The sequence below is a fragment of the Malurus melanocephalus genome, unplaced genomic scaffold (genome assembly GCF_030028575.1).
Source record: "Malurus melanocephalus ecotype Western Australia unplaced genomic scaffold, MMel_1.1 scaffold_280, whole genome shotgun sequence".
Taxonomy (NCBI): Eukaryota; Metazoa; Chordata; class Aves; order Passeriformes; family Maluridae; genus Malurus; species Malurus melanocephalus.
In genome coordinates, this window is record NW_026623512.1 from 377174 (window position 1) to 388025 (window position 10852).

Genomic DNA, 10852 nt, shown 5'->3' on the forward strand with positions numbered 1-10852 from the left:
TAAAGAGCCATGAAAAAGATGAAAAGAATAGCAAAGCTTCATACAAGAGCATGCAGGACACACAGCAGCCCTGAGAGGGACTAAGAACACAAAGAGAATCTGGCTGGCAACAGAAAGATGTGTGGCATTGTTGGAGAGATAAGGGACATCTCTATCATCTGGAGGAAAAAGTACCAAAGAGCCTGGGTACATCTGGCATGGGAACAGGTCTGGAAGATTTCTGAGATAAATAAATATGAAAYTTGGCTGAGTGAGGACTGGAGAGATGTAATCAGTGCTCTGCATATGCACTGAGCACACTGGAGCAGGCAAGCTTAAAGAAACTTTCCTAAGATCCAAGACAGGATCAAAATAAAAGTAATCCAGAATTAAAAACAAGCGGATGAGCTACTTTAAAGAGCAAAATAAGTGTGGTTTATGGCAAGACACAAGGCCAGGAAGGAAAAGAGCCCCTTGTGTAAAGTACAGCAGTGAAGCATGCCATAAAATCACAGACYAACCTAGGTCAGAAGGGTCATCAAAAGATCATCTGGTYCAACCTTTCATKGGAAAGGGAACCTAGCTCAGATTACCTTGCAACCTGTCCAATCACAGCCTGAAAACCTCCACTGACAGGGACTCTACATGTTGGAAACCTCCATCCATGGGGACTCTGCTACTTGCCTGGAAAGGCTGTTCCCAGGAATRTTTTCTCTCACTATAAAAAATTTCTTTCTTATATCACAATTAAACCTCTCCTGGTGCAACTTCTTCCTATAGGTCCTTGTCTTCTCCATGTGACTCCTTGTGAAGTGAGAACATCCACCCCTTTGTAGCCACCCTTTAAATACTGGAATACTGTGATAAGGTGCCCCTGGGCCTTCTCCAGGGAGAAACAATCAAATTCCTCTTTCCTCATAGGAGTCTCTCCAGCTCTTCGACCACCTTTRTGGCGATGCTCCTTTGAACCTTCTCTAGACAGTCCACGTGTTTCTTGAACTGTGGTGACCAGAACTGGACACTGTACTCCAGGTRTGGCCCAACAAGCACTGCATAGAATGGGGTGATCACATCTCTTCTATCTCTGTCAATACCATCCCTGCAGATGCAGCCCAGGATTCAATTTGCTTTTCTTGCTGCAGTGGTGCACTGCTGACTCATATCAGGGCAGATTAGTCAAGGAGCAGAAATAAAAATTTGGGAATGTATTTTAGCCCAAACATACACTAAAGCACAGATATTGCCTAATGTTGGCTTGGGGAGAGTGTTGAGTAACTGGGCAGTTCCTTGTTGGTGGGGCTTGCTGGGCTCTCAGGCACTGAAGAGACACTGCAGGTTCACTCTTACAGGTCCTGCCTGGCCAAAGCAAAAGCGGTCTGGTGCATGACCTTCCCATGATCTCTATTTCAGTGCAGCTCAGGTCTCATCTGAAAAAGTTTCAGTTGCAGTGAGGACCTACACACTGCAAATGACAAAAATAGGAATGTTTTGAATACAAGAAGCTTCAGTTCCTAATGAACATGTACTGAAATAGGCACCTTTTGCTGACAGTCAGCATCTTGTCATTTGCTTCACTTAAAAAAATCTAGTCACAAGAACTAAATACAGCTACAAATAACTGTAAAACTGTTAATGACTGGGACTAATGCAGAAATTTTCAAACTGAACTACTCTTCCAGGTTTCAATACTATTCCATCACAACTAACTAGACTCTGTTTTCAGAAAATACACATTCTTAAAAATACACATTTTGATTTTCAGAAAGTAACCAAATATAAGCTAAATAATTTTAGGGAAACAAAATCAGGAGGAAAGTTAATCACTGTTTATAAAGTAAAAGCTAATGTCCTGTTACCATAAAAGAAATCTCATGCTAGTTTTAAAAATTAAGAGGAACCTGAGATGAAATAAGCAGCTATGAGAGTACAGGAAGTATTTATAAACTGTTAAGTTCCCCTTTCCCCCATTTGTGAACTGATAGCACACCTTTTTTAAGTTGGCCTATGGTTAAGGCAAAACAAGATGACTTTTTTTTTTTTAATCTTATACCATAATGCAAAGCACATTTCTATAAGGTTTAATGATATATGTTACAAGTGTAGCTCACCACTTGCAGATGTGCCATTTGCAAACCACAAGGAAACATTTGCATTAAGATTTTTGCGTGGCAGCCTTAGCTTTGCATGCTCTGTGTATTCTGCGTCTTCACTCAGACCAAAAGGGGCTCTGGCAATGCTCCGTGGAAATTTACTGTGTAAATAAGGTGCTGTGATCCAGCTGGCAGCACATGTACTAATCTAGCTTGTAGGATATTTCCTTCTGGTCTGATGTTTTTTCTTTGTGGAAGTTACAGAGAATTTGYACAGACAGAAGAGAAAGGCTCTTATAGCCCCTTGCTAAGAAGTGCTGCTACCATCGGTCCCTGTGAGTGGAAGGAGCTGGGCAAGGAGCAAATTCCTTACTGGACATGAGCAGCACGGGAATGAAGGTTATTGTTGCCTCTGCAGCACATGTAGGGAGGGCAAAATCATGRCCAGTGTAAAGACTCTACATGAAAAGGTACCTTCACTAATATGTGCTTTCTCTTGCTGATTGATTGYATTTCTAATCAACAAGTGAATTAAGTTTGGTCAGCTTAGTCTTCAGAGTTTTTTCTAACATTAATAAAAAGACTAATCATAAACACATTGTTTAMACTTAAAAATAGGAAAAACTGCCAATAAGTATATACTGTAAGTCAGAATCTCTAGAGGACCAACAAGGATCCTAAAAAGCAAAGAATATTTGTTCAGCAAAATTAGGATACAAGGAAGAATTTAAAAATAATTATGTAAAAAACAGATTACAAGAATTGCATTTGTCCCTGAGTGGTTTGAAATATTACAGCTGATAATAATAATGCAGAAGAGCAGACCTGTCAAATAGGCAATTTCATGTCTGAGAAAATGATGGATGCTGTAATAATACCAGAGAATGTATTTGAACCACTTTGCTTTCCAATGGCAATTAATAATGGCATGAAAAACAGCCACTGTACTCTAATATCTTAAAATAATTAATGSCTTATCATTTGCATCCTGGATTTTCAGATGAGATAACCAGTTAATGCCTTGAGCTTGCTGACCAGATTTTATGCTGCCTGGTTTTAGCTCCACAGTAAAAGGTGCACAAACTGAAACAAAATTATATATAAGAAGGACAAACTTATAAAAAAAACTAGGAGAAATAAAAGATTTTATGACTGCAGTTCAYAGTCTTGCTGAATCTGGAATTGTAAAGGACGTTGGTTCAGATATCTCAGACCTACATATGCCCAAATTTGTATGCAAATACAGGCTTTGCTTAAATTCCCCTTGATATCCTCTTCCTATGCTCATCAAGCTTTTGCTGACTAAACTGGCTTCCATTCACTATGTCACCAGCATCAGAACATTTCAGAAAAGAAAACTGAATTGTGACAGTGCTGCCTTTGCCACACAGATGGTGCATTTGTTTGCAGCAGCAGTAAAAGTGAACACCAAGGGTGACTCTGAACAGCTCTGAGATGTTTTCAACAGAGGCCCTTTATTCTAAATGACAAATGTGAATTCAGAAAAGGACAGATAAAATCTGCTGAACACATAAACCAGTCAACAGGCAAGTTAGCAGAACACAGATGGACTGCAACCATTATTCACCTTATCTGAATCTGTGGCATTTCAGCTGAAATTTCCTAGGTATAATAAATCATATGGGGAAAGGTTGTCCAACAGTAGCTCATCTAGTAAAATCCATGAGACCCTCTTAATTATCAGAAGGTGTAAGTATGTGAAAACAACAGAGTGTACTAGTAAAGTAGAAGCTCCAATTTCACATTGCCTTGTTTTGGCACAGCACGCTGTAAGCAATCCAACAGCAGCAACAGGTCTATCCTGCACYCTGGGAACAATGCTCTCACCAAAGCCACTGCAGGCACAGAACAGGACTGCAAGCAAGTGAAGGAGATGCTTTAACAGTTACTTGTGCTTGCAAACATAGCAGTGAGTATTTATTCAGGATCAATTTTAATACATGGATGAGGATCCAGTGCTTGGATTAAAAAGCACTGAATAGTYTTCCACACAAAATTCCAAGATCTGGACCAAAGCTGATGTGACTCAGCTTCAAATGTCAGCATATAACAGGGACAGTACATAGAACAATACAAATKAAGTAGTCAACTAAGTAAAAAGAAAGGTTTCACAGTGGACTTTTGTTTTTTCTTAGATTTATTTTTCCTGACTTTATCCTGAAATCACAGCCAGWATTTCCCTACCAGCTTCAATCAATTAAACATAGATGACTAAAAGAGGAGAATTTTTCAAAATGCATCTGTGCCAACATGGTGTGGCTTAAGTTTTTTTTTAATAAATATATTACCATATTGGACTTGTCATGGACACGGATTTAAATCTGATAGAACAGCATATTTTGAGTGTTACAACAATTCAACAGAAGATATATTCCAAAATCAAAGAGGATTGTTAATTAGTATAATGATGTAGGTTATGACTTGACCAATCTGTGCAGGGGATCTGATCASGTACTTTCAGGCCATCATAAAAAGGTACAACAGAAAAAAAACAAAAGGAGAGAAGAGCTATCCTTYGAGAATGGCATACCTTGGCAGCTAACAGCAACAGATGATTTGGAGGTTTATTTCTAGGGTTTGGTTTTTTGTTGGTTTTTTTTTTTTTTTTCAGAAGACCTACACACATTTTTGTAACAAATTGATTTTCCGCTTAAATTGACTTCACTCTTTTTCCACATCTTTTGCCACCAAACATCATCCTAAAATCATCAGAGCTGTCTTTGGCAGAATTTCTGATATGAGAAGGGTGGATGACATATCAACCTGTGATAACACTGTAATTTAAATTGTCTTGGTGTAGTCATAAAGTATTTGAAGACGGGGTCCCAGCACAAAGAAACAAAGTCAGCAGTACAACTTCAGTGTCTGAAGCAAAGAAAAACACTGCTTAAAGTAAGAGTAATGTGGAAAGGAATCCTTACTGATGCTCACAGTACTGTAGAGTTTGAATGAGAGGACAACAGCCGTGAATGGGTTTTTGTAAAAGGCAGCTTSGATCAGCTTATTAAGGTGGGCCCAAGTAGAGCAGTCCACGTATCTGTACATGTAAAAGTTAAATCCTGAGAGCAATGTTAAGTCCTATTAAGAGTAAYAGGAAGATGATATGACCAAAAAGGGAATTAGTGCAAAGGATACMAAGTTAATGGGATGGTTTGCTGAACAGGGCTATCTGTAATGGAAATTCAGCAAGAAAGCAAATAAAATTCTGGGATATGTAAAAAATACAAGCAGTTACTTTAATATTGGTGAGTAATTGTTGTAGGCACTTKTTTGTTTCTGATGTGTGTGGAGCATCAGGCATGAAGATTACTGGTAAACTAGAGAAGWAGTACAATCACACAACATCCCTAACAAAGAGTAAAGTTTTGTGAGTTGGACATACTCAAATAAAACCAGGACTTGGATGGGAAATGGAAAGAGGAGGTTTAATAAGTTACAAAGTCTGTGATTTAAAGTTAAATTTCAAGTGAGTYAAGTAATCACTGTAACAATTTAGTGAAGATTTTGTGGATTTTTTTTACCACTATGCATTTTCAGCCAAGACTGTGGGCTTTTTAAAAATATCTGACCTGGGTCAAACAAGAATTAAGCTGGGGGAGCCTGTGTCCTCCTTTATAATGCAGTCAGGCATCAATAATCCATTCTCATTCTATAATTGATGAACTTTCCAAATTACAACAAATCATTTTTTTTTATTCCTCAAGAGGAGTTATGCAGATATGTGAACATTCTCTATTGAATAAAGACTCAAACTATCTATGCATTTGATGATCTTTCAACCGAAAAAGATTCTATGCCACTTTTATGAAAGAAARCAAATGATCATTTACATATGAGTTGCAAAAGCACTTTGATATCTTCCAGCTCTTGCTATCAACCTAATGATTTACTGACTTAACAGGACTAGTAATTCACTTCCTAAAGACATCAAGAAAATATTGTCAAAAGCAGATCAGTGTAATTTGTTTATTGCAAGCATAGAGATAGAGAGCTACTTGGRAAATATGGCAATAGAGTTAAAACTTTATGGGCAAGATAAAGATTAATGCAAATGAAAGATAAAGAATAATAAAACAATTATACTGCAAGCAGAATGCAAAAAGTGGCTTCCCTAATTTCAGTTAGAAGCTGTTATTTGAGKGCTACAAGGTTTTAACCACTTTTTTGTGTTAGTCTAAATCCTAAAAGGTAGCTAGTTTTTTTTCTGTGCTCCCATACAGATGTTCTATTTCCCTGGTTTTGAGCAAAATCTCAAGATGAACATTCACACCAAGCATTGGACAAAGCTTTTTAAAAAGTGCAGAATGGATGATGGTGCTCTTTTCAGTTACTTTGAGGTGTAAGAATTTGGGGGAAATTTGACATCAAGTCAGGTGAGGGTTATTCTTAAAGCCTGAGAACATATGGTTCAACTTTTCTTAGAACACTTATTCAGATTTTAAAAAAAATAGTCACAATGTATATTTCAATCCCTTCCTCAATTCTTGGCATTTAGCACTTGATATACCCTGTTTTCRGTTAAAAAGGCTGATGAGATACAACATGAGAGAAAATGACCCTGGCTTAAACAGTTACCATACATCAGCTTATCTACAGAACAAGTAAGCTTCAAACCTGAAGGAAATTTTGGACAGCTGCAACAAAAGAATCCAGCCAAATTCWATCCCATTTGCCACACCATAATAATTCCACAGACATTCACCAAGGCTTTGCTTACTTGAAGTTATTTACTGTGCAGTGTTTAACCCAAAGTTCTAGCATGACTAGCTAATACAGTTAAGAGCCTTGAGGTAAATGCAAAGTTATCTAAATTATTTTGTGCAAAAGAAGTATAAAGAATTTGAAAAGATGCACCCACTATTACTGCAAATGTGGAAAATAAGAAAAAAAGTGTTTAAAAACGTACAGCAACATAGTAAAGAATGTCCTGAGAGAGCTCGGAGCYTAGGGACCATATTCCTCCTCCAAAGCATAATTTGTTCTTCTGAATGTAGCTATTCCCTAAACCAGAGCTCTTTCTGCCCCTCCACCATGCAACTGAGGGCTCTATCAGACAATGCTGTAATCTATGGAACAGTGCAGGARGATGAAACAAGTGACAAAACCAAGTCCAAAAACAAGTGACAGGAAGAAGGAGCCTTCCCAGTGTGCATAATCAGCTTGGCCCCAACCTTCCTTYGTGCTTATGCAGTCATATTAACAAATTTGAGGTGACCCTTTAGAAATAAGGTGTTCCTGTACTAAACACCACCCTCAGGAGTAGTCCTCAAGAATTCACTAAATACAAACATGAAAGAAAGTGCAGACAATCAACACATAGTCCCCAAATTCATGGTTAAGAATAATACTTTTTTTCCCTATAAAAAATGTGCTACATCTCTTCMGGCCCATACAATGTGAACTACTGTCTACTTGCTTTCCTAGGACTGGTTTACAGATAGCAGCCTGGTTTATGATTTTTCCACTATGSCTTTTGGATCCTTTCATTGCCTTCTCTCTCTCAAACATAAAATTTGCATCTGTATTTTCAATACTTTCAGTAGCCTACTTGTCCCTTATCTACTTTCTGTCATTATACAAAGATTAATGGCATTTTGAGTAGGTTTCTGTGGTTCACCTGCTGCTTTTTCAAACATCTTTGTGCTTTCCTCCATGCTGTCCTTCTTGCTGGAGTTTTCTTTCAACAGCCACAAAACCTGATTAATTTTCTTCAGCAAATCCCACCTTATGTCTTCTTCGCCATGAAGTATCCACAGAAACAAGAGTTCAACTGATGGTGTGTTGCAAACTGTGCCTTCCCCGCTGATCAATACAGTCTCATTGTTTCCCTCATCTGTCCGTAGCCATCTGCTCTCTTTTGTCTTATACTTTTGAGCTCTTCAGGGCAGGAATTATCTTTTTGCCCTATATYCCTATACAATATAACATTATAATCATAGTTCAGGATTAAGACTGCTAGATAACRCGATAATACAAACAAATTATAACAATGGCAAAATTTGCTCCAAGTTCTTTACAGTTTTGTTGGTTTTTTTTTAATCTAAGACTTAGATGTAAGGCGGTTCAGGAAAAACATCACCAATTCCACTGTTTTTTCAGTGCCTCTGAAAAAGGTTTAGAATAGCAGTTGGTGAGAATATTAATTCAAGTCTTTTAATACAGGGCTGGATCAGGCTCGGCAGGTCTGACAGCCTGTCTCCATTGTAACTCCTCCTAAAGGCAGGAAAAGGATTCTCATGGGAAATGAATCAAGCCCTACGGAGCCCACGAGGCAGCGTGCAAGAGGAGCTCTGCTACTGCCTGGCAAGATTGGTGGCTCACATAAAGGACTACATAGTGACATTTTTATCATAATTTCTAATACAACTATCTAATATTTTCCTGTTTATTTTAATTTTAAGGTGAATGTCACAAGAGTTAAAGGACTGCAACACTAAACGGGGTCATAAGAAGAGAAAATCCAAGATTATTTCCACAGAGATCATGATTCAGGCAGACTGCTGTGGACAACTACAAAATTCTAAATATTATAAAGCGTGTATTTATTTGCAAAAGGCCTGAATTTCAGTTTCCGCCGAGAAGCCTCATTCCAGGGGCCTCTCTGTGCCCACATGCTCAATTACGAGACTGGGATATGTTAGGGGGATTATTTTATCTTGCACTGAACAGCGAAGGTGTTAGAATTTGCCCGTCTTTTCAGAGCCCAGCTCCAGCAGGCACTACCTGACTCAGCTCACAAACTAGAGCCACAGCATCAAATTTCCCAACCCACTTAATTTGAAAGCCTGCCAAGATAGGTGAAAGACCTTATAAATATGTAAAGCAGGAAGTTCGAATTACACAGTGATGTAAATTCCCAGTGATTGATGCCCTTTTAAAAACAATAAAAATCCTCGAGAAACTACAATGTTGGTGAATGTGCTTCCCTCCCGATGCTGTCTGGCGGTGCCGTGCGGAGTTTGGCTGATGTATTGTACTTTTCGTGCGGATTTTATTTTGGATTTCTACCACTTCCTGGAGGCCAGGGGGAGGCACAGTGGGAGGAACCAAAAAACTCGGTGCCACAGCCATTTTGTTTGTGGGCAGCATGGTAGAATTCTGTCAGTCAGTATAAGGAGGGGTTTTTAAAACAGTATTTATGGAAAAACTATTCCTGCCGTAACGGATGTATCTGTTGAATTTAGTGTTAATTTAGTTCTTTTATAAGGTAGGTATTTATAATTGTAAGTAAATCGAGTATTTGTTGGGATTCAAGCCTCTCCACTTTCCAGGAATCATGGATTTTGTTTCAGGCATGACTGGCTCTTTCGGATGCTGCGAAGCTGCCGGAGCCCGGCGGGGCGGGGGTGCGGGGGTGCCGCGGGGGGAGGCCGAGGGATGCGCCGGGCGGCACAAACTTGCTGCGGGGTTCGGAGTGGGGGCGGGGGCGGGGGGAGGGACGGAGGCAAAACGGCGAAGTCTCGGAATTATTTTCTCCAGCTGTCTTTCTTTATTAATTCTCGAGAGGCGGCCGCTCTCTCCGAGGGGAGGATGAGGCGTGGGGTTGCGCGGGGCGAGCCGTAGTTTTGCAGTGTCACCGAAAACCAGCGCTAGACTTTGGTCCTGTGTGCTCCAGAGGCGGGTGTAAAATGGCACACTGCATTTTTCCAGGCGGCGACGGGGGGAGCCGGGGGGCGGGCGGGGGCGCCGCTGCCCGCCGAGCCCATCGAGCCAACGCCGGCCCCGGCAAAGTTGTGACCCCGGCGGCACCGGGTCCCCCGCCCCGGCTGCGGCCGCCCGCCGGCATCGCCCGCCGACCCTCGGCAAGCCGCCTCCTTCCTCACCCGGCGGTCCTGGCGGGGTGACGGGGAGGGGGAGGAAAGAAGAGAGAGAGGAGGGGAAAAAAAAAAAGAAAAAGAAAGAAAAGTCTCACTTTCTGCATTTGCGAAATATTTTAAGGATGTTCGGGAAGCCCTTTGCAGCATGGAGGTGGCTGGTTGTAGGAGAGCGAGTATGCAGTCCATATTGTTACAGCCCTTTYGCAAGGGCTGCCTTCTTCGAAGGTAAGTTTGTGGTTTTAACCAAAAATATTCGTTTCTGCGGGATTTTGGTGTGTATTAGTGCTGTGGAGGATTTTCGTTGTGTTTAACAAAACGTAGTCCTGTATTTTTCATAGCTTTGATCTCATGTGTATCCCACCCAACGGTGTCTCCTTAATAGCGACAATTACTGAAGTCAGTTTTGTTTCCTCTTTAAAATTTTATACACGCAAAGATTAAAAACAATTTAACATCAATTTAGGAGTATAAGAACTCAAATATTTTCCAGATGGACTTGGGCTTTTTTTTGGTTCTGGCTTTTTGTTGGGGCGGGGGGGTAGGGGGGAATTCTTTACCGARTAATAAACGGATCCAGAACCAAATATGTGCCTGTCTATATAAATATAATGCAACACTCGTGTATAAAGAAGCATATTATGTTTCTACTGTATGGTCTGATGGTGGTTAAAAGAGTTCACAATGCCATTTGTGATGGCTCTTGATGGATTACTTTGGTCTAAAGTAAGAGGAAAAACTGCCCTTGCTATGGTGAAGGTGGAGATGGACATAAGAGGGTTTATATCAAGTTATGTTTCTCACTAAACAGTGACCTTTTTATTTACAAATTCCAGCTCTTGTGGTAATTAGCTTAAAGCATTAGTTACATAAAGGTTCTTATTTCCCCACACTTCACTTAGATATCTTGGTGTTGGGTTGTTTGTTCTTTTTTTTTTGGGGGGGGGG

The 10852-nt window shown here is 40.0% G+C and overlaps 2 protein-coding genes across 3 annotated transcripts in view; one reads left to right on the plus strand and one right to left on the minus strand.

Moving 5' to 3' along the window:
• Positions 1 to 8868: 8868 nt before the first annotated feature.
• LOC130579603 (uncharacterized) overlaps positions 8869 to 10852 on the minus strand; it is a 15831-nt gene continuing 13847 nt past the window's right edge. For both annotated transcript variants that reach the window (XM_057376530.1, XM_057376529.1), the window contains exon 3: positions 8869 to 9922. In XM_057376530.1, coding sequence (XP_057232513.1) covers positions 9306 to 9922 — 617 coding nt within the window. In that variant the 3' untranslated portion in view covers positions 8869 to 9305. The remainder of the gene's footprint in view (positions 9923 to 10852) is intronic.
• The window catches only part of EPC1 (enhancer of polycomb homolog 1), a 62953-nt gene continuing 62177 nt past the window's right edge, over positions 10077 to 10852 (plus strand). Inside the window, exon 1 of the mRNA XM_057376527.1 lies at positions 10077 to 10132. The gene's annotated coding sequence lies outside the window, so the exon portion shown is untranslated. The remainder of the gene's footprint in view (positions 10133 to 10852) is intronic.